The sequence below is a fragment of the Hemitrygon akajei genome, unplaced genomic scaffold, assembly GCF_048418815.1.
Source record: "Hemitrygon akajei unplaced genomic scaffold, sHemAka1.3 Scf000071, whole genome shotgun sequence".
In the NCBI taxonomy this organism is placed as follows: Eukaryota; Metazoa; Chordata; class Chondrichthyes; order Myliobatiformes; family Dasyatidae; genus Hemitrygon; species Hemitrygon akajei.
The window spans coordinates 4,488,912-4,516,238 of record NW_027331957.1 but is presented as its reverse complement, the minus strand read 5'-3'; the positions used below and the strand labels follow the sequence as shown (position 1 = coordinate 4,516,238).

Below are 27,327 nucleotides of genomic sequence, written 5' to 3'. Positions count from 1 at the left end.
TCTGCCTGACTACCGGTTACCAATGGAGTTCCACAGGGTTCGGTGCTGGAATCGCTGCTTGTTGCGATGGATGCCAATGATTTCCTGATGACACAAATATAGGTGGAGTTGCGAGTCGTGTTGAGGAAACAGAGTTCCTGCAGAAAGACTTAGATAGTTTAAGGGAATGGACAACGAAGTGGCAAATGAAATACATTGTTGGTCATGCATCTTATGGATGAAATAAACGGGCAGACTGTTACTTAGATGGGGAGGGAATTCAAAATGTAGAGATGCAAGAGGACTTGGGAATGCTTGAGCAGGATACATTGAAGGTTAACCTCAGGTTGAGTCGTTGATGAAGAGGGCGAGTGCAATGTTGACATTCATTTCTAGAGATATAGATTATAAGAGCAGAGATGTGATGTTGAGGTGCCATAAGACACTCGCGAGACTACACTTGGAGTATTTTGTGCAGTTTTGGGCTTCGTATTTTAGAAAATGTATACCGACATTGGAGATGATTCAGAGAAGATTCACGAGAATGATTCCAGGAATGAAACGGTTACCGTATGAGGAACTTCCGGCAACTCTTGGACTATATTCCCTATATACAGGAAAATAAGGGTGAATCTCATGGAAAAATTCCGAATGTTAAAAGGCCTGAGAGAATTACATATGGCAAAGTTATTTTCCATGGTAGGGGAGTCTAGTACAAGAGTGCACTTGTCAGGATTGAAGGACGGACTTTTAGAACTGAGATACGGAGTAAGTAGTTTAGTCAAGAGGGTGTATAATCTGTGGTATTCGTTGCCATCAACGGCTGCGGAGGCCAAGTCATTGGGTGCATCTAAGGCAGAAATAGAGAGGTTCTTATTTAGCCAAGTTATCAAAGGGTATGGGGAGAAGGAAGGGGAGTGGGGATTGCTGGAGAATTGGATCACCCAATGATTAAATGGCGAAGCAGACTCGATGAGCCAAATGGCCTACTTTGTTCCTGTATCTTATGGTCTTATGATTTTAGCAGCCACCAATCTCCATCTTCATTCAGATCAATCATTCACATCACAAAAATACGAACACATTTATATGTAAATGATAATCAAACTTGAGAATCATCGTTTTTAAAAATATTGAGATCTGTTTAACTCGGGGTTCCAGTGCTATGAACCACTACGTTACCTACCGCTCTTCCTCTTACAATCAGTCAGGAAAGAAAGGAGCACAATGGAGCGCGAGAAGCCCCACAAAATGTTAATCCCCACAAGCCCGTCATATTTCCAATGTGTGAAAAAATAACAGCGGTTGCAAACAATAATACAACTACGACTAAAATAATAAAACCTTAACCCTCTCTTTCCCCCCTCTCTCTCGCCCATTGTCTCTCCCTCCTTCTGTCCCTCTCTCTCCCTCTGCCACTTTTTTCTCCCCTCGCTCTACCCCTCTCTCCCTGACTCTTTCGATAAAGCTCTCACACTTCTCACTCCCACTTCACTCACAACCTCGCTCCCTCTTCTCCATTCCCACTGTCTGTCGAATTTCACTCTTCGTTCTGTCTCCCATTCTCTCCAATTTTCCCGGCCATCGCCTTCATCTCTCACCCTATTTCCATTCTCCATTCATCCCTCTATCTGCTGCTCAATCTACACGTCTCTCTACACTCACTTCCTCATCTCCATCATATTGTCTCCCTGTCTCTCACTCTGCCCGCCCCACCATCCTCTACCTGTCCCTTGCCCTTCTATTTGTCTCTCTCTCACATTCTCCTCCATTCTCTCCCAGATGATCTGGACCCCATATTCTCACAGGTGAACCTTCGCCGAAATGAACTTCTCATCTCATCTATTGCGTCGGGACCAGTAGACCGGTAGGAATGCCAGTGACTGCACGGGCAGGTCAAAGTTCACATTGATGATGGCATCATGAATAAGACACGTGACATACGCTCACGTGTACAACTGCTACTTCATCGGCATCCACCATTTCCTCTGTAGTTTGTTCCATAGGCGGAGCACCGTCTGCTTAAAAAAAATGTCATTCTGGTCCTCAACTAGATCTCTTTCTGCTATCACCTCAGAACTGTGCGCTCTGATCCTCGGTTCTCCAAGTCTATCGAAAATGACTCTGTGCATTCACCTTGTCTTGTCCCATGTGGTTTTATAAACCTCTGTAAGGTCACCCATGAACTCCAAGGTATAAAATCCTAACCTGCTTGACTTACCTCCATAACTCCGTCCCTCGAGTCTCGGCAGTATCCCCGTAAAGCTCCCTCTGCAATATTTGCTGCTCAGTAGCATTTCTCCTGGAGCAGGTGGACAAAAACTGAACACTATACTCCAGGGTCGGCCTACCCTACATCCGGTACAACCGCAAAGTGACCTGTCGACTCCTGTACTCAGTGCCTTGATTGATGAAGATGCAATCTTCACTGCACTATCTACCCTTAGCCTCAGTTTCTGGGAAACGTTTTCCTATAGCCCTGAGTCCATCATTGCTACACTACCAGGAAGTGATCCGTATCTCTGGATTAATTCGCACCTCTCCTGTCTGTAATGGATGTGAATGGCCCGGATGACAGTTTAGGTGAGTGGTTTGGTACGTTTGCAGATGATACGAGGATGGGTGGTGTTGTGAATCGTGTAGGAGAAGAATCCAGTGGGATATGAATCAGTTACAGGTATGGGTTGGAAAATTGACAGATGGAGTTTCACACGGACTAATGTGACACGTTGCACCTTGTTAGGTCAAATGTCAAGGGACAGCGCACCCTTAAATCCAAGACCCGAAAGAGTATTGATTTGCAGAGGAAGATTGGGGTCCAATGTCATTATCCGTGGTTAAGCGGTCATATACACACTTGACTTTATCACTAGGGGCACTGGCTTCAAACGCCAGGAAGTTATGTTCCAACTTAATAAAAAATTCTGATTAGGCTGCATCCGGCGTATTGTATACAATTCTGGTCACCACATCATAGGAAGGATTAGAAGGCCTTGACCAGCCTCCGGAGATGTTGAACGGGAGATCCGACAGATACTTCAAATATCACAAGAGACACAGACTGAGTAGAAAGACAGTACTTTTTTTTAATCAAAGTTGAAATATCTAATACCCGAGGGAATGCATTGTGGACAACATTATAGGCCTGTTTCTGTACTCCGCTGGGTGGTCTCTGTTCCTCAGGGTCCCTCTCTTCTGCAACACTCTCCACCGTTCCTGACTACCCGTGACTTCAGTTTCAGGGAACCGTGTACCTGTAGCCCTGGATCCCTCCGGGACATATCCCAACATATAACATATGTTAAGATAACATATGATAACATAAGATAACATATCCCAAGTTTCCTCCCGTTGACCGTGTAGGTCCTACCCTATAGTTTGTCCTCCTGAAATACGATAGTTCAAACTAAATTGCATCTGCTCCTGTTCAGCCGAATTCCCAGCCGAATCGAGATCCCACTGTAGGAGATAACTGTCTTCACTGTTTAAAACGCCATCAACGTTAATGTTGTCTGCAAGCTCACCTACCGTGTATTGTATAATCTGCTATAAATGGGCGATATAGTTGAGAAAGATCACTGGTACCACCAACGACCACCCGTGAACAACGCTAGTGACGGGCTTCGGGTCTGAGAAATGATCTGCAACCCTAAACCTTGTCTCCTATCGCCGAGCCATTTGTATACCTAATCCGCCATCCCTCCCTGCGTCGCACACCATCTCGCAGGGTGGTATACCATCTTGGGCCTTGTTAAATACTATGTACATTACATCCAGCACATCTACCTGATCGGTCATCCGCAATCAAATTGGTCGTACAGTTCTCCTCGGGTTCCGCACTATCTCCAGACCAGTCGACCATCTGAGTCATTGTTAATAGTCTTGTTCAAGCCTCTGCCTGGTACATCTACTACCAATTCCTGTTCTGTCCTACACAGTCAAATCCGCCCGACAAATCTCACTGGGTCTCACGCCACCTGTCATCTCATTCTCCCTCCTCTGTTCTACTCTCCCGCCTAGTCTCACCGCTCCATTCATTCTCGGTCTCTCTCTATATTCCTCTCTCCCATCTTCCAGAGTGATCTACCATTTGTGATCTTGATACGGGACTTGAGTATTATATCTATGAATCCGGACAAATCGGTCAATCAAATTCCCCTGGGTACCACACCATCACACTGAGTAGTCTACCAAGGAAAGAAAAATAAATGTTTTATCGCCTTCCCTGTTCAGCATATCTACCACCCTGTTCGCATGGAACTTTCTGGTTCCTCACTAAAAATATTATCACTGCTCCGCAAGAAACTGTAGAGCGTTGTGGAAAGAGCTGAGCCCAGCGCCGAAACCAGCCTCCCCTCCATGAACTCTTTCTACAGGTACTGCTGCTTCGATAAGGCACCCAGTGTCATCAAATAAGATGTACGCTTGACCTCAATTCATTCTCATCGTAGCTCTTCAAACTTATAGTCTCCCTGCGCTGTAATTTTGATACTTTATTCTGCATTCTGTGATTATGTAATCTTGCTCTACTCCAATGAAGTGACCTGTATCAATGGATGTTGGTGGGATCTCTCCTGTCTGTGATGTATATCTGGAGTACATCTAATTATCTGGATAGATAGGGTTTGATTAGGAACAGTCAATATGGATTTGCGCGTGGAATTTTTTAAGAGGTTACTAGGAAAGTTGACGACTGTAAAGCAGTGGATATTGTCTATATCGACTTCAGTAAGCCTTGACAAGGTTCCACAGGGAAGGGTAGTTAGGGAGGTTCAATCGTTAGGTATAAATATTGAAGTAGTAAAATGGATTCAACAGTGTCTGGATGGAAGATGCCAGAGAGTAGTGGTGGATAACTGTTTGTCAGGTTATGGCCGGTGACTAATGCAGTGCCTCAGGGATTGGTAGTGGGTCCAATGTTGTTTGTCATATACATTAATGATCAGGATGATCTGGTGGTAAATTGGATTAGTAAGTATGCAACTGATACTAAGATATGTGGCGTTGTGGGTAATGAAGTAGGTTTTCAAAGATTGCAGAGAGACATAAGCCAGTTGGAAGAGTGGGCTGCAAGTTGGCAGATGGAGTTTAATGCTGATAAGTGTGAGGTGCTACGTTTTGGTAGGAATAATATAAATAGGACATACATGGTAAATGGTAGGACATTGTGGAATGCAGTAGAACAGAGTGATCTGGGAATAATGGTGCATAGTTCCCGGAAGGTGAAATCTCATATGGATAGGGTGGTGAAGAAAGCTTCTGGTATGCTAGCCATATAAATTAGAGCATTGAGTATAGGGGTTGGGATGCAATGTTAAAATTACACAAGGCATTGGTGAGTCCAAATTTGGAGTGTTGTGTACAGTTGTCAAGGCCATTGCTGGCATCCACAGTGATTTAACAGGATGTTGCCTGAATTAATGGCATGGACACGTGGGCTTTTTCCCGTTGTGCGGTTGAAGATGAGGTTCATAAGATCATAAGGTCCCAGTACGGATCCGCGGGTAACACCACCAGTCACAGACGTCAGTCACCCTCTGGGTTCTGTGGACAATCCAGTACGGAAACTCAATCCAAAATACATTGTGAATCCCAGTCATCAAATCCTTGTGAATGGATCTCCCATGAGAGAGACTTTGTCAAAGGCCCGTCTGCAGTCAACTCTTTATCTCTCCATTGAAACGCGTGATCAACCAGAGATCCTTTCTCCGTCAACAGTTATGGATTCTGTCGTTATCTGTCTTCTATACCTTCACATTTAACGCCTCAAAGGAAAATACCTCACACTTAGCTGAGCTAAATTCCGTTTGCCATTTTCCACCCAGATCTACAACTGATCCAAACCCCACCGAATCTATTGGCGATATTCCGCACTGTCCAGAACACCGCCAATCTTTGTGTCGTCTGAGATTTAACAACCGTCCATCTCTATTTTCATCCAGAGCAATCACACCCATCACAAACACAGGATGGTCCGGTTGCATATGTATAACATTTCCCACCATCTTTTTTTCTTTTTACTCAAAATTTATTTTGTTTTATTTTTTATTGAAAAAACATTTCGGAACAGGCACTTCCGGCCATTCAGGCCGCGCTGCTCATCAATTCTCTAATTTATTTCTTTTTTTTTCCAAATCTCTGTTTAATTTACAATAACAAATTAACCGAAAAACCGGTATGTCTTTGGACTGTGGGAGGAAACCAGAGCGCCCGGAGAAAATCCACTCGCTCGTGGGGAGAAATTGGAAACTCCTTGCAGGCAGCGGCGGGAATTGATCCCGTGTCGCTGGTACTGTAAAGCGCTGCGCTACCCATCACGTGCCCGTACCGCCCTTCTCCTTGCCAGCAGCCACAAAACAAAGAAACACAATGGAGTCCTCGAGAATCCCCACAATATGTTAATCCCCACAAGACCGTCATTTATCTCATCCGTGAAAAAGGAACAAAACGGGCGAGCAATAATACAGCTATGAAAAATAATAAAACCGTGACAAACTCTCATTCCGCTCTTTCGCACCCCTCTCTCTCGCTCCTTTTGTCTCTTCCCCATCTCTCTCCCACTTTTCTACCGTCACTCCCCCTCTCTTCTCCACATTTCCGCTGTCTCTCGCACATCCCACTCACCCTTCACTCAAAACATCGCCTCCTCTTCTCACGGGGCCATTCCCTGTCTACGTTCTCTTCTCGTTTTCTCTCCCCATTATCTCACATTTTCCCCCATGGCTCCCCTCACACCTTCTCCTGACTTCTCTTTCTGTTTATCTGAATGGTCTCTCCACAGGTCCGCGTAAACAGGAGCCGAACGAGAACATCGGAAATAGACCGGAACGTAAGATCTGCCTTATCTGCCTAGTTACGTTCGTCCTCTTCGTGACGGTGGTCGGGCTCTCGATCCATGGTGAGTCGAACGGACTCCGGTTGGAGTCAGACCGTAAACTAGCAGAGTGGAATGAAACATGAGTGTAAAACCTCACAGTGACATGTACTCGCTGTTCAACGTGCATCTCACCACGTACTTCAACTTGACACTGTCACTACCGCGCCGTGACACGGACACGTACCTCAGCGTGATTGTGACACGACCCTCACGGTGAAACTGACACTGCCCTCACCTTGACAGGGACACAACACCCACCGTGACACCATTACGTCCACACCGTGACACCGACCCCATACTTACCGTGACGCCGAAAAATAATAAACTCTGAATCCAGACGGCCAATTCCCCGTGGACCCCCTGTATCATAATCCTCCGGAAAAACCTCCCCTGAGGGATCTAGTCCAACACCTACGGCTCCAACTTAATCGATCACTTTCGGGAGACGTGACAAAAAACTCTGGAATCAGAGAGACGCTTGTCAGCCGTGGGAATTCAAGGGATTTGGACAATCAGCGATGAGGCTCAATGTCACTGAGATTGAGAGAGGGAGGGGCGATCGTGGCGGAAGGAGAGACCGCGGCTGATGTGTGGAAGGGAGTCCCAGTGGGGGACGCTGCTGAATTCACCCACACAGTGAAAAAGAACATCGGAAATATATCGAACCGTAAGATCTGCCTACTCCGCCTCGTTACTTCCGCCATTATCGTGATTGTTTCCGTGCTCTCGACCCATGGTGAGTCGAACGGGCTCCGAATGGAGGCAGGTTGTAAATAAATTGTTATTGTAAAATACCACAGGTATAACGACACGCCCTGCACCGTGACACTGAGAGGCCACTCACTGTGACACCTACAGGCTCCTCAACGTGTCCCGTCCGCCTCCGCACCATGACAAATACTCACACGTCACTGTAACACCCCTTACCGAGACGGTATCTCCCCTCAACATAACGCCGATGCACCCCTCACTGAGGCAATTAGCCACACCTCACCCTGACACAGGTAAACCCTTCACCGCGATAGCGACTCCGAAATTGACAGCGAACCCTACGGAGTACACCCCGTGACGTCGGCGCATACCGCAGCGTGACACTGTCACACCTACCGTAGCCATGACATGCCTCTCACCGTGATACAGCCACACCCCTCTCTTTGAGACCAGCGCAGCACAGACCATGACACAGATACTCCACCCACCGTGACGTCAACACGCCCCTCACTCAGGTATTTCCCTCGCCGTGACATCGAGATACACTTCACTGTGACCCGGCACACCTCTCGGCGGGGCACAGAAACACCTATCACAGTGACTCCGATACGTCCCTCTCAGCAAATCGGACATGCTCCGCCCTGAGACTGGGAATCAATCATCACCACGAAAGTGACACAGACCCCACTCTAACAACAAAAAAAAACACATCACGTTAATATAACCATCTACGTTATAAGATACGCCCCTGAAGGTGGCTCCGACGCCTCTCACTGTGACACCCTTCACCGAGACACTGACACAACACTCTCTGTGACTCGTTCGGTAGCGTGACGCTGACTCACGTGTCCCTGTGAACGGTAAACATCCATCACCATCTCTCTCAGTATCACAGATTCGTCAGTCTCAGGTCACATCCGAATGGAACTGTCATGAGTCAAACTCAACCCGTCAATCCACGATATCCGAGAATTCCCACCTGGATCTCTCCCAGAGAACCTGTCTCAACAATCTCTCTGCGCTCAACTCTAATCTGTCCGATCTTAAGCGAAGGCACAGCGATCTCCGTCACCAGTTCACTGAGATGGAAACGAAGTACAGATCTGTCAACGAAACCAAGGCTCAAATCTGTGAATTGTTGACCAGCAGAAGAGGTGAGGAATCACCCCCCTCTTTCACCCGCTCCTCATCACAGGGCAGGCATGGAGAGAGGAAGGGTCACTCTCTGCTTGACCTGGGGAGTGTGTGACGTGACGGTGTGGATGGTGCTTCACTCTGGGTCTGACCACAGGAGTGAGTGATCGGACAGTGTAGAGAGAGCTTCATTCTGTTTCTGTCAACAGGAGTGTGTAATGGGACGGTGTGGAGGGAGCTTCACTCTGTTTCTAGCAACTGGATTGTGTGTTGAGACAGTCTGGTGGGAGTATCAATCTGTGTCCAAGACATGGATAGTGTGACTGGACGATGTGGAGGGAGATCCACTCTGTGTCTGACCCCGGGAGTGTGTGATGGGATGGTGTGGGGAGAGATTCACTCTGTGTCCGACCCCGGGAGTGTGTGATTGGACAGTGTGGAGGGATCCCTATTCTATATCTGTGTCCCGGCGGATGTAGGACATTTACTGTTACTTGTTCGGAGTTTTCAAGGGATCAATGAGAAGGGTGTTTCATTCTGTTTTTGACCAATTCTGTATGATGGGTCGGTGAGGAGGAATCCTCTTTCTGTGACTGACACACCGCGGGTGTAATGGATGGTACGCAGGGAGATTCACTATTCCTTGTTCCGAATTTGCAGACCAAGCGTTTTCCCAGGAATGGATCAGAAATGAAGACCGGTGTTATTTTATATCCACGTTTAACTATTCCTACGATGATGCGAAACAGTATTGTTTGAACACTGATTCTAAACTTCTTGAAATAAATTCTGCAGAAGAACAGGTACGTGTCAAGTCGACGGAAGATATATCCACACCAGAGTAAAGCTCCCTCCGCACCGTTTGATCTCACACTTCCGGGGTCAGACACAGAGTGAATCTCCCTCCTTTTAGTCCCTGCACACCCTCCCGGTGTCAGAAACGGAATGAATCTCCTCCACAACGCCCCATCACACACTTCCGGGGTCATACAAAGAGCGAGGCTCCCTCCACACCGTGCCATCACATTCTCCTGTGGTGAGACACAGAATTAAGCTCCTTCAACACCATCTCTTCACACTCTCCTGGGGTCAGACGTAAAGGGATGCTCCTTAAGTTTTGCTCGAATTCAATCATTAATGATAGCAATTTCATTTCACAGAATTTTTTTAGCAAAACTATCCACGTCCAAGACATTTCATATTGGATTGGAAAATGCAAAGACAGGTGAGATTTAGGATCGTGTATGTTTCTGAGAAGAAAGTGGGTCGGCGGATTGTTACAGGCTGCGAGAAGCGAGTGGGCAGTGGATTTATTTTGGGGACTGGCACAGGCTCCGGGAAGGTTGTGTGCAGTGGGATTAGTTTGTGGTCAGACACGGGTTGCTAAAGGGAGTGGAAATTGGTATGAGTTTGCGGACTGACTAGAGCTGTGGGGAGAGAGTGGGCAGTCGGCTAATATTGGGCATAGAGAAAGTTCTGCGGTGAGAGAAAGGGCAATTGGATTTGTTTGGGGATCGACACGGGCTGTTTGTAGAGAGTGAACAGTAAGATTAATATCACCATATAACAATTACAGCACGGAAACAGGCCATCCCGACCACTCTAGTCAGTGCCCAAAGCTTACTCTCACCTAGACCCACCGACCTGCACTCAGCCCATAACCCTACATTCCAAACAAACCTGCCTCTGCTGCTTCTACTGGAAACTCGTTCCACACAGCTACCACTCTCTGAGTAAAGAAGTTCCCCCTCGTGTTGCCCATAAACTTTTGCCTATTATCTCTCAACTCATGTCGTCTTTTTTGAATCTCCCCTACTCTCAGTGGAAAAAAAGCCTATCTGCGTCAAATCTATCTATTCCCCTCATCATCTTAAATATCTCTATCAATTCCCCCCTCAACATTCTACGCAAGAAAGAATAAAGACCTAACTTGCTCAACCTTTCTCTGGAACATAGGTGCTGAAACCCAGATAACATTCTAATAAATCTCCTCTGTACTTTATTAATTTGCTGACATCTTTCCTATAATTCGGTGTCAGAACTGTAGACAAAACTCCAAATTTGGCATCACCAATGCCTTGAACAATTTTGACATTGCAACCCAACTCCCATACTCATTGCTCTGATTTATAAAGGCCTGCATAACTAAAGCTTTCTTCACCACCCTATCCACATGAGATTCCACCTTCAGGGAACTATGCACCATTATTCCTAGATCACTCTGTTCTACAACATTCCTTAATGCCCTACCATTTACCATGTATGTCCTATTTTGATGAATCCTACCAAAATGTCGCTCCTCACTCATATCAGCATTAAACTCCATCTGCCATCTTCCAGCACCCTCATCCAGCTGGCCTGAATCAGTCTGCAAACTTTGAAAGCCGACATCATTATCCACAACGGCACCTATCTAAGCATCAGCTGCATATTTACTAATCCAATTTACCACCCCACCATCCAGAACGTTAATGGATATGAAGAACACCACGGGACCCAGTACAGATCCCTGATGGACAACACTAATCACCGGCCTCCCACCTGTCATCCAGTTATCCACTACTGATCTCTGGCATCTCCCATCCAGCCACTGTTAAATCCATTTTACTACTTCAATTGAACCTTCCTAACTAACATTCTGTGCGGAACCTTGTCAAAGGCCTTACTGAAGTTCATATAGACAATATCCACTGCTTTAACCTCGTCAATTTCGTAGTAACCTCTTCAAAAAACGCAATAGGATTTGTCAAACATGACCTTACACGCACAAATCCATGTTGACTGCTCCTAATCAGACCCTGTCTATACAGATAATTATATATACCATCTCGAAGACTACTTTCCATTAGTTTACTCACCACTGACGTCAAACCTGCACGCTGATAATTGCTAGGTTTACTCTTAAATTCCTTTTTAAACAATGGAACCACATGAGCCTAACGCCAATCGCCCGGCACCATCCTCGTTTCTAATGACATTTGAAATATTTCTGTCAGAGCCCCTGCTATTTCTAGACGAACTTCCCTCAAGGTCCGAGAGAATATCTTATCAGGACTCGGAGAATTATCCACATTTTTATTCTTTAAAAGCTCCAGTCATTCCGCCTCTTTAATCATCATAGTTTCCGTAACTACCCTACTTGTTTGCCTTAACTTAAACAATTCAATACCCTTCTCCTTAGTGAATACCGATGAAAGGAAATTGTTCAAATTCTCCCCCATCTCGTTTGGCTCCACAAATAGCTTTCCACTCTGATTCTGTAAGGGGCCAATTTTATCCTTCACTATCCTTTTGCTATTAATATAACTGTAGAAACCCTTCGGATTTATTTTCAGCTTACTTGCCAAAGCAATCTCATATCTTCTTTTTGCTTTTCTAATTAGCTTACTAATTTCTTTCTTAAGATTCTTTTTACTTTATTTGTGCTCCTCGAGTACGTCATTTACTCTATCCTGCCTATATTTATTGTAGATCTCTCTCTTTTTCCGAACTAATTTTCCAAGATCCCTTGAAATCCACGGCTCTCTCAAATGTTTAACATTTCCTTTCAACATAACAGGAACATAAATCTTCTGTACCCTCAAATTTCAACTTCAAATGACCTCCATTTCTCTATTACATCCTTCCAATAAAATAAACTGTCCCAATCTACTCCTAAATCCTTTCGCATCTCCTCAAAGTTAGCCTTTTCCAATCAAAAATCTCCACTCTGGGTCCAATCCTATCCTTCTGCATAATTAAATTTAAACTAATGGTATTGTGATATTTGTACCCGAAGTGATCCCCAAATCATAGATCCGTCACCTGACCTATCTCATCCCTAACGGCAGATCCAACACTGCCCTTTCCCTGGTTGGTACATCTAGGTTTTGCTGCAAAAAAAAAAAATATTCTGCATACATTCTACAACTCCAATCCACCCAGCCCTTTTACAGAAAGGGCTTCCCAGTCAATGTGTGGAAAATTAAAAATCTCCTCCAAACACAACCTTGTGCTTACTACAAGTATCTGCTATCTCCTTACAAATTTGCTCCTCTAATTCTCGCTCCCCATTATGTGGACTATAATTGTTACTAACCCTTTCCTATTCCTCAGATTCACCCAGTTAGTCTCCCTGGACGAGCCCTCTAATCTATCCTGCCTAACCACCACTGTAATATTTTCTCTGACAAGCAATGCAACACCTCCGATTCAATCACACCTGAAGCAGCGAAATCCACGATTATTTAGTTGCCAATCACACCCCTCCTGCAACAATGCTTCACTAATAGCTACAACATCATATTTACAGGTATCAATCCATGCTCTAAGCTCATCCACCTTTCCTACAATGCTCCTAGCATTAAAATGGATGCATTTAAAAAATTCTTCACCTCTTCCTCTCTGTTTATCCCCAACGGTGCAAACAACATTATTATCTTCTTTTTTCTTCTCCCCTACATCTTCGGTCTGAGCTCAACCTGTCTCTATCACCTGCCTATTGTCCCTCACACAGTGTCTGCTACCTTTCACTATTTGTGAAACTCCTCTCTCCTAGTCTCTTCAAATTGATTCGCACCCTCAACCATTCTAGTTTAAAAACTCCCCAGTTACCTTAACAAATCTCCCCGCCAGGAATTTGTCCTCCGAAGATTCAAGAGTAACCCGTCCTTTTTGTACAGGTCACACCTGCCCCCCAAAAGTTCCCAATGATCCAGAATGCTGAATCCCTGCCCCCTGTTCCAATCCTTCAACCACGCATTTATCCTCCACCTCATTCCATTCCTACTCTCACTGTCGCGTGGCACAGGCAGTAATTCCGAGATTACTACCTTTGCGGTCCTTCTTCTCAAGTCCCTTCCTAGCTCCCTATATAATCCATTCAGGAACTCTTCCCTTTTCCTACCTATCTCATTGTTACTTATATGTACCACGACATCTGGCTCCTCACACTCCCAATCCTGGATATCATGGACGCGATCAGAAACATCCCCGACCCTGGCGTCAGGGAGGCACACTAACATCCCGGTCTCCTGACTGCGTCCACAGAATCGCCTGTCTGAACCCTTAACCATCGAGTCCCCTATTACTGCTACCTTCCTCTCCCTTTCCCTAACCTTCAGAGCTACAGAGCCGTACTCATTGTGCCGTTCTCTTTCCCCCAGGTAGGTTGCCCCCCCCCCAACTGTACACAATCAGAAGTACTTATTGTCAAGGGGTACAGCCACTGGTGTACTCTCTAGTACTTGACTCCTCCCCTTCCCTCTCCAAACCATGGCCCACCTGTCTGCCTCCCGTGGCTCTGGAGTGACCACCTGCCTGTAACTCATCTCTATCACCTCCTCCCTCTCCCTGACCAGACGAAGGTTATGAATCACCGGTTCCAGTTCCCTAACACGGTCCCCTAGGAGCTCCAGCTCTGCGCACCTGCCGCAGATGTGCACGTCCGGTAGACTAGGAGACTCCAGGACCTCCCACATCCGACACCGATAACAATAAGCTGCTCCCACACTCATAATTCCTCCTTTCATTAAATAACAGGAAAAATTAAAAGCTAAACCTACCTTGCCTCGCCAGTTTCCACCTAGACCCGTTGAGCCAAAGCCCTTAAGCCTTCACTCTGCTCCCGGCTCACTCCGCTGCCCGCAAAACGACGCTGGCCGCTGCATAAGGCTGTGTTCCTTTTAAATCTTCCCCACTTCACTGCCCAACGTCACACGCCTGTGCAGTCCCGCCTCTCTTAACGCCGATGAGGAGAAGACAAAATCAAAATGGCTCCCGCCGCACTCCCGTTCGGATCCTCAGACATCCTTCTCCAAATGTGGAAACTGACATGGGCTGTGGGAAAAGAGTGCGGTGTGGGAATCTTCAGGTGGTTGACACAGATCTTTAGGAAGAAGGCTAGGCATTGGGATTATTTTGGGGACTCGCACGGGAATTTGAGGTGAAAGTAGGAAGTGCAAGTATTTGGGGGACTACCACGGGACGGTGGGGAGAGAGTGCTGCTATGGAGCTCTTTTGGAAACTGACCCAGGTTGTGGGAGAGAGTGAGGCAGTGGGAGCACTTTGGGGCCTGGCACATGTCTGCGGGGAGAGAATGAGGGAGGGTTGTACTTTGGGGACAGACACAGATCTGTGGCGAGAGAATGGTTCAGTGGGAGTACTCTGGGGACTGAGACACGTCCGTGGGGAGAGCATGGGAAGCGGGAGATGTTTTGGTGATTGACACAGGTCTCTAAGAACAGTGTTGAGCAGTGGGATTATTTCGGGGTCCTGCACGGGGCTGTGGGGAGAGAGTCAGGCAGTGGGTGTAGATTGGACTGACACTGATCTGTGGGGTGGGAGTGGTGAGTGTGAGTACTTAGGCAGAAAACACAGACTTGTGGGGAGACAGTAAAGATGTGGGACCATTTTGAGGACTGACATGGGGCCTTGGGAGACACTGGCGCTGTGAGAATATTTTGGGGACTGATACGGGCCTGTGAGGAGAAGTTTGGGTACTGTTATTATTCTGGTCTCTGACACCGATGACACAGTGTTGCAGGGAGACAGTGTGTCAGTGGGAGTATTCTGGAGACTGCTGGGAAAGTGGGGCTGTGCGAGTTGTTGGGGTGCCACAGGTCAATGGCGAGGGAGGCTATCAGTGGTTTTGGGGACTGACTGCTGGAGGTGCGTTGAAATGTTTTACCCCTCTTTGATAGGAAAGTGGCTTCGAATGTCATGTTCCGGCTGAGCGGTGGAGACCCCGAGTGCGCTGTATGTACATGGTACAGTGAGAGTAAATCTTGCGATCAGGTTCGTACGCTCTTCATCTGTGAGAAGTCTCCTCCTTTGTGCCCAGATATTTCTGAAAAGATCCAGGATCTCTGTCAACATCCAGTGGGACCGACTTGAATATAATGATAAAACCCTCTTTCTCCCCTATTTCTCTGAACCACTCACACTACCCCTTCCTCGCCGCTGCCCCTCACCCTTACCCTATTCTCCACTTTTCTTCTATCGCAATCTTACTCACCATCTTGCCCTCTCTGTACTCTCGTCCCTTTAAAGTCTTTCTCTCATCCCTCTCCACCCCCGCCTCTGTTTCATCCCCATTTTCTTCAGCCCGCTTTCTTGCCTCCCTTTCCCCCAATTCCCCCTTCTGCTCCCGGTCTCTCCCTCGATTCCCTACACTGTATCGACCAACTCTCCGCATCTCACTGTCTTCCTTTAATCTAAACCAACTCGCTCCCCGCTTCTGTCTTTAGCTACTCTCACCTCAATCATGTGCGTTAATGTTCTCGATACCCCAGTCCTGGGGAAATAGAGTGCACGAATCGCCTGATCTGTGTCCCTCGTAGGTTTGTACTCCTCTGTAAGATCACCGAAAAATGTCTCAGAATTCCCAACCTCGCTCCATAACTCTATCCCCCTGTACCGCAGCATCCTCGGAAATCTCCCTCTGCAATCTTTCCAGTTCGTTGAGATTTTTCTTAGAGCAAGGCAAGCAGAACTGAACTCCATACTCCAAGTGCGGCCTGACCGACGTCATCTGCAACTGCAACGTGACCTCCGACCCCGTACTCAGTGTCCTGACTGATGAAGGCCAGCGTGTCAAATGTCCTGTCCACCTGTATCACATCTTTTCTACCGGATTCACGGTCTGTTTTATTATCTGTGACGTAGACTACCGGATATTTGTTCTTTTGAAGAAGCAGTAGGGCGCAAATATGTAAAATTAATGTCAAATGCAAAAAGCTAATAAATGCAGCGAAAATGTGGCGGTGTTGCTGATGCGTTCAAGAATATGCTGACGGAGGGGAAGAAGGTGTTCCTGTTTCATTGAGTTTTCAGTCTCCTGTTCGTCATCAACCCTCCTTCCCAGCCGACCATCCTCGTCACCGTCATCCATGACTTCCTCTATAGCCCTTCCCGTTTCCGCCAGCGCCATCTTCTTCTACATACCCTGACTCCATCACCTCTCCTTCCCCTACACTCCGTGCCTTCTCCGTTATCTTGTCCTTCCCCAACTCCTCTCCCCGTCTTCCTGTACCGTTCCATCCACTAAAGGTCCTCCACGGTACCATTAACCCTCTCCCTTATCTACACGCGTCCCTCTCTCTCTGTTTATATGGAAAGGGCAAGAGGTAACGTATGTTTTTACACCAACCAGCCTCTTTCCACCGGATATCGATCTATCGGTTCTGATCTTCTGCCTTGTTCTCTGTGAACAGGCCGATCGTTTGTTTCGACAACATTTCATCCCAGTGACTGATATTTCACCACCATATCCGTGCTGCCACCAAAACCATCCCCTCTTCCAATTCTCGCCTGTTCCCTGCACATCCCCTGAACAGAAACACTCGCACATTCTCCGACCTGGCACACAATTTGAAACTTCTCGAACGGCGGTGTTCTGGGGATTGGTGAGAAGGAACGAGCTTCGGAACATCGGAGTTTCTGAACGGACCCGGGGGAGTAAGCTTCAGTTTGTGTCTGAACTCGGGTGTGTGCGATAGGACGGTCCGGAGAAAGCGTCACCCAGTGTCTAAATTCAGGAGTGCGTGACGGCACGGTGTGGAGAGATTTTCACTCAGTGTTTGAATCTGTGTGTGCGTGTGTGTGTGTTTGTGATGAGCCGGACTCGAGGGAAAGATTGGCGGGAATTGGATGTGAGTGGAAATCAGAGAGTTTATCTCTTTGAATCTTCAAAGAGGAGAGCCTTGGGTGAGGGAAGGCACATAAGTGTTGGTTGACTTGTTTTCAGTTTAATTATTGGTTTTTTTTATCATTATAATCGCGTCAGAACAGTAGCATTGTCTGGCAGGAGCGTTAAATACTTCTTTACGAGATGTGTGACGGCATGGGGACCTCCAGAACCGCTGAGAACTTCACCTGTCAGAAGGTCATCCAGCTGCAACTTCTATCACTCTGCGTTAGAGAGTTGGAACTGGAAATAACCATATAACCATATAACAATCACAGCACGGAAACAGGCCATTCCGGCCCTCCTAGTCCGTGCCGAACACTTAATCTCACCTAGTCCCACCTTCCCGCACTCAGCGCATAACCCTCCACTCCTTTCCTGTCCATATACCTATCCAATTTTACCTTAAATGACACAACTGAACTGGCCTCTACTACTTCTACAGGAAGCTCATTCCACACAGCTATCACTCTCTGAGTAAAGAAATACCCCCTTGTGTTTCCCTTAAACTTTTGCCCCCTAACTCTCAAATCATGTCCTCTCGTTTGAATCTCCCCTACTCTCAATGGAAACAGCCTATTCACGTCAACTCTATCTATCCCTCTCAACATTTTAAATACATCAATCAAATCCCCCCTCAACCTTCTACGCTCCAATGAATAGAGACCTAACTTGTTCAACCTTTCTCTGTAACTTAAATGCTGAAACCCAGGTAACATCCTAGTAAATCGTCTCTGCACTGTCTCTAATTTATTGATATCTTTCCTATAATTCGGTGACCAGAACTGTACACAATATTCCAAATTTGGCCTTACCAATGCCTTGTACAATTTTAACATTACATCCCAACTTCTGTACTCAATGCTCTGATTTATAAAGGCCAGCGTTCCAAAAGCCTTCTTCACCACCCTATCTACATGAGACTCCTAGATCTCTCTGTTCCACTGCATTCCTCAATGCCCTACCATTTACCCTGTATGTTCTATTTGGATTATTCCTGCCAAAATGTAGAATCTCACACTTCTCAGCAGTAAACTCCATCTGCCAACGTTCAGCCCATTCTTCTAACCAGCATAAATCTCCCTGCAAGCTTTGAAAACCCACCTCATTATCCACAACACCTCCTACCTTAGTATCATCAGCATACTTACTAATCCAGTTTACCACCCCATCATCCAGATCATTTATGTATATTACAAACAACATTGGGCCCAAAACAGATCCCTGAGGCACCCCGCTAGTCTCCGGCCTCCATCCCGATAAACAATTATCCACCACTACTCTCTGGCATCTCCCATCTAGCCACAGTTGAATCCATTTTATTACTCCAGCATTAATACCTAACGACTGAACCTTCTTAACTAACCTTCCATGTGGAACTTTGTCAAAGGCCTTGCTGAAGTCCATATAGACTACATCCACTGCCTTACCCTCGTCAACATTCCTCGTAACTACTTCAAAACATTCAATAAGGTTTGTCAAACATGACCTTCCACGCACAAATCCATGCTGGCTACTCCTAATCAGATCCTGTCTATCCAGATAATTATAAATACTATCTCTAAGAATACTTTCCATTAATCTACCCACCACTGATGTCAAACTGACAGGTCTATAATTGCCAGGCTTACTTCTAGAACCCTTTGTAAACAATGGAACCACATGAGCAATACCCCAATCCTCCGGCACACTCCCCGTTTCTAATGACATCTGAAAGATCTCCGTCAGAGCTCTTGCTATCTCTACACAAACTTCCCTCAAGGTCCTGGGGAATATTCGGTCAGAACCCGGAGATTTATCCACTTTTAAATTTCTTAAAAGCGCCAGTACTTCCACCTCTTTAATTGTCATAGGTTCCATAACTTCCTTACTTGTTTCCCACACTTTACACCATTCAATATCCTTCTCCTTAGTGAATACCGAAGAGAAGAAATCGTTCAAAATCTCTCCCATCTCCCTCGGCTCCACACATAGCTGACCACCCTGATTCTCTAAGGGACCAATTTTATCCCTTACTATCCTCTTGCTTTTAATATAACTGTAGAAGCCTTTCGGATTTACTTCCACCTTATTTGCCAAACCAAACTCGTAACTTCTTTTAGCTTTTCTAATCTCTTTCTTAATTTTCCTTTTACATTCTTTATATTCCTCGAGCAATTCCTTTACTCCATGCTGCCTATATCTATTGTAGACATCCCTCTTTTTTCGAACCAAGTTTCTAATATCCCTTGAAAACCATGGCGCTTTCAAACTTTTAACCTTTCCCTTCAACCGAACAGGAACATAAAGATTCTGTACCCTCATAATTTCACCCTTAAATGACCTCTATTTCTCTATTACATCCTTCCCATAAAACAACTTGACCCAATCCACTCTCTCTAAATCCCTGCGCATTTCCTCAAAGTTAGCCTTTCTCCAATCAAAAATCTCAGCTCTAGGTCCAGTCCTGTCCTTCTCCATAATTATATTGAAGCTAATGCTATTGTGATCACTGGACCCGAAGTGCTCCCCAACACATACATCTGTCAGCTGACCTATCGCATTCCCTAACAGGAGATCCAACACTGCCCCATCTCTAGTCGGTACTTCTATGTATTGTTGCAAAAAGCTATCCTGCACACATTTCACAAACTCTAAACCATCCAGCCCTTTTACAGAATGAGCTTCCCAATCTATGTGTGGAAAATTAAAATCTCCCACAATCACCAGCTTGTGTTTTCTACAAATATCTGCTATCTCCTTACACATTTGCTCTTCCAACTCACGCTCCCCATTAGGTTGCCTATAATACACTCCTATCAGTGTTACTACACCTTTCCCATTCCTCAATTCCACCCAAATAGACTCCCTAGAGGAGCTCTGTAATCTATCCTTCCAAAGCACCACCATAAGATTTTCTCGGACAAGCAATGCAACACCTCCTCCTCTGGCCCCTCCTAATCTATCACACCTATGAAATGAATGGATGAACTCCGGATCATTCGGGAAGCCAAGCGGAGATAAGGAGGACATATAGAGAGGCATTTACATGCAATGTGCAGGACACAGGAAACTGGGTGACAGACAGGAAGGTGAAAGGTGTTAATCAGCCCGACCCAGTGCAGAGACCCCTTGTGGCGAACCCGCTGAATAACAGGTAGACCACTTTGGATACTTCTGGATGGGAGGAGAGAGGTGCAAATAACCAAGCAGGGGAAAGTCTCACCGGTCAGGTCTCTCGAACAGACTATGGTTCTGTGGCTGAGCAGGAAATGTGGCCAGCTGTATCGATAGGGTTCTCTTTGTTAGGGGAACGGGAAAAAAATGGTACTGTGGACGAGAACGAGATTCCTCGATGGTATGCGGTCGTTATCGTCGCCAGTATTTAGGTAAGAAATGGGAGCGGGTTCTTCAAACTTATGTATGTGCAAGTGTGGCCAAACTTAGAAAGAACATTCAAATTAAAATGTGGCTAAAGAGTTAGGGTTGGAACGAGGACTTCAGATAAGTGTATCACTGGGCTCTCTTCCTCGGAAAGTGCGGCCTCTACAGACGAGACGGTTTTATTTCATTTCAAGGCAATTGAATTTAAGTTTAATTTCAATTCCATCACACATGAATGCCCATGAATACAGCCAGGACCAAGCTGCAAAATACAACACCAACTGTCACACGAGGCACGGAGCACACATAATATTTATAAAATTTAAAGATAGTAGGATACCAGTAAAATACTTCAAAGCATTTGGTACACACGCGCGCGCGCGGGCACGCGTATATATATAAGTAGCTTGAGGTCCTAGCACTATAAAAGCAACCGAAATCTACAAACTACAACAACCGAGCTTGTCTTCTGCCGGGCGAAAACCGGGGATTGCACAAAGTCCTGCCGGGAGGCTGCGCCACACCGCCCCACGTTGTGCAGCTCCTTCATTTTCTCCGCCATCGAGCAACTCTCTCAGTTGACACCTGAACTAATGCCCCAGCGGGAAGGCTTGCCATTAAAAAGGGGTCGTTGTGGTTGTTTAAGCTAGAGTTGCAGGGGGATGATAACCAGAATGTTTGAACAGATAGTGGAATCCTTGTTGGGGCAGATGTTGCCAAGACCTCAGACAAAGTCAGCAAGCAAATGTTTGAGCCTGCTGGGATTCATGTTCTGAGTTGCGTACGTTTCAATGCAGGAAGTATTGTACGAAAGGCAGATGTGCTCAGGGTCGTGGCCAACGACCGGAAGCATGATAGTTTAGCCATTAGTAAGATTTGGTTGCAGGAGGGGATAATCTGTTAGCTCAACCTTCCAGTTTTCCGCTGTTTTATTCGTGCTAATGCATATATAATTTAGGCTGAGGAGAGGCTTTAAAGGTGGAAGTGGGGAATAAGAAAGGTATGAACTCGTTCATGGGGCTACATTATCGACCACCGAACAGTCCTGTGGATTTATAGGAACAGATCGGTGGAGAGTTCGGTGTCTGTTTTAAAAGACATCAGTTTGTGACATTGGGTGATTTTAACATTCTTGGTATTGACTGTGAGCCTCAGACTGTGAAAGGACCGCTAGGATAGTCTTCTTAATCAGTAAAGAAAGTTTCCTGAATCGGTGGATAGAAAGTCCCAATGAGAGAGTGCAATACCTGATCTCATCCTATCGAATAGGACACGTCAGGAGTTTGTGTCGGGGATCACTTTGCATCTGGTGATGGTAGTGCCATTAGATACAATGTAATTATGGAAAAGGATGGGTGCAATCTCGAGTTAAATTTCTTTTTGAGGGTTATAACAATACGAGACGCAAGTAGACCAGATAGCTTGTATCTGTTACCCCCAGGGTGGAAATGTATAATATCACAGAACCTGCATTCACGTGAGAAGAGGTAGGTTCAAAGGAGATGATGGTGGCAAGTTTTTGTTGTCACAGAGATTGGGGGGAGATTGGAACGTGCTGGCAGCGCTGGCGGGGCGGTGGGGGGGAGATCCATAGAGTTGTTTAAGTGGCTCTTTAACAGGCACGTTGGTGTGCAGGGAATGGAGGGAGACGTATGTTTTGTCGGCAGAAGGAATTCAGTTTAATTGGTATATCACAACTCTTGGACCGAAGGGTCTGCTCTGTTGTGTGATTTACGTTCTCTGCTCTGTAGAAAGAGCCGAGTCATTTGAGCGCATCGGGTGGGAATTGCTGGGGGTTGGGTAGAACAAGGAATTTGACGATTTGTCTACAATCAGAAGGAACCATCAATTCACAGACGGCATAGGCCGTGAAAAAGTCACACACCGACACCATCTTCAAAGGGACACTGAAAAACCCCTTACAGTGTTTCTGTGTCACCGACACAACCCTCGTCGTGTTACCAACACGCCCCTCATCGTGACTCCCACACACTGACAGACCCTGCACTGCCACAAGGAAACTTCCTCGCTGTGTGCATAACACATATACACTTCACAAAACCTCTCCCCGAATCCGTAAAACACTCCCTCTCCTACACTACTCCTCGACCCCGTCACACATTCCCTCCACTACATCACTCCCGTCTCCATCACCCGTCCTCCCTTACGAGCTGCCCCGTCTCCGTGACACAGTCTCTACACTGCACACATTCTCCGTCTGGATCATCCCCAACATTCACTACACTCCTCCCCGTCCGCCTGACTCACCCCATCACTTAAACCCCAACCCGTCTTCGTCACCCTCTCCTTCACCTGCACTACTCCCTGTCTCTGTCACACGCTCCTTACACAAAACCGATTCACTTTCAGTCAGCTCTCCCTCCCTTACAGGCTACCCCGTCTCCGTGAACCATTCCTTTTCCTGCATACGTCCCCTCTCCGTTATCCCCTAACTTCCTTGGGCACCTTCCACGTCTTCGTTCGTTCCTCAATCCCCTAAAACTATCCCTATCTCTGTCACCCACCCATTCGCCTCCCTTACTGCGTTCACAGGCAATTATGGTGACTATGAGAGAGAAATAGCGTCTGTTCCTACACTTCCCGCCTTCAACTGGATATCTATCATCAGGTCCAGAGCGTATCCACAACTATGCCTGCACAGGCTGCCTTGTAGTTCCAACACCACTTGAATCAGTGACTGAAATCTCACCTCACTTACCCTGACCTCCCCTCTCCTCCCCTTCTTTCCTCTTCCATCAGCACTCCATCCAGTCACACACACACCACCTCCGAGAGTCACACATAATTCGGGAGTACTGGACCACCGAAGATCCGGGTTTTGGAGAGAGAGGAGACCGGGGTTTGGGGGGGGGAGGGGATGGAGGGAGCTTCGCAGTCGTCTCCAGCAACCCTCCGTCCCCTACAGACCATGCCATCTCCGTTATCTCCTCCTTCCCCATCTCCTCCCCCCATCTCCCTGACCCGCTCCATCCCCTACAATCTCCACGTTTCAATCAACCCTGTGGCTCCTCTACACACCTCGGTTCATCTGGAATTCTAGGGAGGAAGGGGGAGAGGTGATGTCTGGTGTTACAACACCCAACCCCCTCCTCCGGATGTCGATTTCTCGGTTCTGATCCCGTTCACTGCTCTGTGTGGACAGGCCAGTCTTGCGGTTCCACACCACTTTCTCCCATTGACCACTGTCTCAGCTCCACGTCCCTACTCCCTTCCCCTCAACCTCTTCCACTTCTCTGTTCTTCCCTGCTGACCATCTGAACTCAAACACACGCAGAGTCTCCGAGACAGACACATATTGAAGGAAACTAGAACGGCAGAGTGCTGGGGTTGGGGAGAGGAAAACAGCTTCTGATCCCCGGAGTATGTGAAGGGACCGGAGGGAGGGAGCTTCAGTCTGTGCCTGACCCCGGGTCTGGGTGATGGGACGGTGTGTGTTGAATTTCATTCATTGTTTGAATCTGTATCCGTGTGATGAACCGGAGCAGAGGAGGCATACCTCGGAGTAAAGAGGTGGGCAATCGCAGCAGCCATTGTTAGAGTAAACAGTATTTGACGTGAAAGATGGAGGGCTTATCAATTTGATGCTGTAAGGAGGAGAGTCCCCGGTAAGAGAAGGCACAAAACTGTTGGCAAATGTGTTTTTCATTTTATTAATTGTTTCGTTTATAATTGCAGTTAGAAAGAGCAGTAAGCATGCCTGACAGGAGAGTTGACTGCTTGCCGTACGGGTTGTGGGAGGGCATGGAGACCTCCAGAGTCCCCGACAACTTCACCTGTAAGAAGGTCATCCAGCTGCACCTTCTATCACTGGGCGTTACAGAGTTCGAACTGGACCTGGATGAACTCGGGATCATTCGGGAAACTGTGAGGGTGATAGGGAGGACATATAGAGAGGTATTTACAGTCAAGGTGTAGGATGCAGGAGTCTAGGTGACAGACAGGAAGGTGAAAGGGGTTACACAGCCAAATCCAGTGCAGAGACCCCTTGTGGCCAAACCGATCAATAACAGGTAGACCACTTTAGATACTTCAGGATGGGAGGAGAGAGGTGCAAATGACCAAGCAGGGGAAAGTCTCACCGGTCAGGTCTCTGGCGCTGAACGTGGTTCTGAGGCTTCGAAAGGAGGGGGTGAAATGTGTTGAGCTGTATCGATACGGTTGTCTTTGTTAGTGGAAGAGAAAGGAAGGTTCTGTGGACGAGAAAGAGATTCCTTGATGGTATGCGGTCAAGACAGATATTAGTAAGACTAGATTGCAATTGGGACAGTACCGTTTGCATAAGCTATGAAAGAGACACACAACCCTCACTGTGACACGGAGATGTTCTTCGGGACACTCAAAGGGTTTCGGTTCGCTGCCACAACCCACATCTGACATGAACAAGCCCCTCATCGTGACACTGACACACTTCGTATTCGTAACACGAATACAGTCCTCCCTGTATGGATAACACCCTCCCTCTCCAAATCCACACCCCGACTCCATCACCCTCCTCCTACACGATTCTCAGTCACTGTCACACAGACTGCATTACACCACTCCCGTCTCCGTCACCCATCCCTCGTCTACAAGCAACACCTTCTCAGTGACCCGCATCCACTCCTGCACAACACACACGAAGTGCTGGTGGAACACAGCAGGCCAGGCAGCGTCGGTAAGGAGAAGCACTGTCGACGTTTCGGGCCGAGATCCTTCGTCAGGACTAACTGAAAGGAAAGATAGTAAGAGATTTGAAAGTAGTGGGGGGGGGGTGGTGTGGAGAGGGGGAAATACGAAACGATAGGAGAAGACCAGAGGGGTTGGGATGTAGCTAAGAGCTGGAAAGGTGATTGGCGAAAGTGATACAGAGCTGGAGAAGGGAAAAGATCATGCGACGGGAGGCCAAGGGAGAAAGAAAGTGGGAGGGGAGAACGAGTGGGAGATGGAGAACAGGCGAAGAGTGATGGGCAGAGAGAGAGAAAAACACAAACAACCAAATATGTCAAGGATGTGGTAAGAAGGGGAGGAGGGGCATTAACGGAAGTTAGAATAGTCAATGTTTATGCCGCCAGGTTGGAGGCCACCCAGCCGGTATATAAGGTGTTGTTCCTCCAACCTGAGTGTGGCTTCATCTTGACAGTAGAGGAGGCCGTCGATAGACATATCAGAATGGGAATGGGACGTGGAATTAAAATGTGTGGCCACTGGGAGATCCTGCTTTCTCTGCCGGACCGAGTGCAGGTGTTCAGTGAAACGGTCACCCAGTCTGCGTCGGGTCTCACCAACATATAGAAGGCAACACCGGGAGCACCGGACGAAGTATACCACACCAGCCGACTCACAGGTGAAGTGTCGCCTCACCTGCAGGTTAGTCCTGAACAAAGGTCTCGACCGGAAACGTCCACAGTGCTTCTCCTTAGAGATGCTGCCTGGCCTGCTGTGTTCCACCAGCATTTTGTGTGTGTTGTGCAGGAGTGGATGTTGTTTGAATTTCCAGCATCTGCAGCTTTCCTCCTGTTTGGTCCGTGGGTAAGTTAGGGACATGTTCAGCACAGATCTATGTTGCCTATGTTATAGACACCAGTATATAGGAACGAAGAGTGAGCCATTTCTGCAAACTTATGTGTATGTGCTGGTGTGGCCAAAAATAAAAACTTTCAGTTTAACATTAGGGTTGGAATGAGAACTTCAGATATGTGTATCACTAGATTCTCTTCCACTGAAGGTGCGAAATCTACAGACGGAACAGTTTCATTTCATTTCAATTAATTTCAATTTAAGTTTCATTGTAATTCCATCACACGGGACTGCCCATGAATACAGTCAGGACCTGCTGTTAATTACAATACCAACAGTCCCACATGGCACAAAGCACACACAATATGTATAAAATAGAAAAATAGCAAGCATATGTAGGATATCAAGAAAACTCTTTCACGCATTACGTACACGCGCGCGCGCGCACACACACACACACTCACGCACACATACACACATACACACGCACACACACACGCACACACATACACACACACACACACACACGTACGTACACACACACACACACACACACACACGCACACACGTACACACACACACACACACACACACACACACACACACACACACACACACACACACACACACACACACACACACACACACACATTTATGCAGCTTGAAGCCCCTGGGCAATTTGAATACACTGTGATCTACAATTGTTCACAAAGAGATTGTCTTCTGCCGAGCGAACAGTAGGGGGCAGCATAGACTCCTGCCTAAGGGCAGCGCCTCACCGCCTCCATCTTGCGCAGCTCCTTCATTTACTCTCCCATGAGCAACCCTCTCACTTTACACCCGAACTTTATTGGAACTAATGTACGAAAGACCGATGAGTTTAGGGCAGGGATCGATGGTTGGAATTATGATATTGTAGACATTAGTAAGACGTCTTTGCAGGGCGGGCAGGAGCGTCAGCTCAACATTCCCGGTTTCGGTTGTATTTGTCGTGATGAAGCGGGAAGCATTCAAATTTGAGGGCCGTCTTTACTAGTCACATGGGATTCATTGACAAACTCAGAGAGAGAGGGGTTCATAT

General features: G+C 46.8%; 1 protein-coding gene across 1 annotated transcript in view; it reads left to right on the top strand.

Annotated features, from left to right (window-relative positions):
- LOC140722187 (uncharacterized) overlaps positions 1 to 24,966 on the top strand; it is a 40,682-nt gene extending 15,716 nt beyond the window's left edge. The window contains exons 3-9 of the mRNA XM_073036979.1: positions 6,761 to 6,877; positions 8,455 to 8,721; positions 9,362 to 9,504; positions 9,862 to 9,926; positions 15,382 to 15,436; positions 24,426 to 24,614; positions 24,922 to 24,966. Of these exons, the coding sequence (XP_072893080.1) occupies positions 6,761 to 6,877; positions 8,455 to 8,721; positions 9,362 to 9,504; positions 9,862 to 9,926; positions 15,382 to 15,436; positions 24,426 to 24,614; positions 24,922 to 24,966 (881 nt within the window). The remainder of the gene's footprint in view (positions 1 to 6,760; positions 6,878 to 8,454; positions 8,722 to 9,361; positions 9,505 to 9,861; positions 9,927 to 15,381; positions 15,437 to 24,425; positions 24,615 to 24,921) is intronic.
- Positions 24,967 to 27,327: the final 2,361 nt, after the last annotated feature.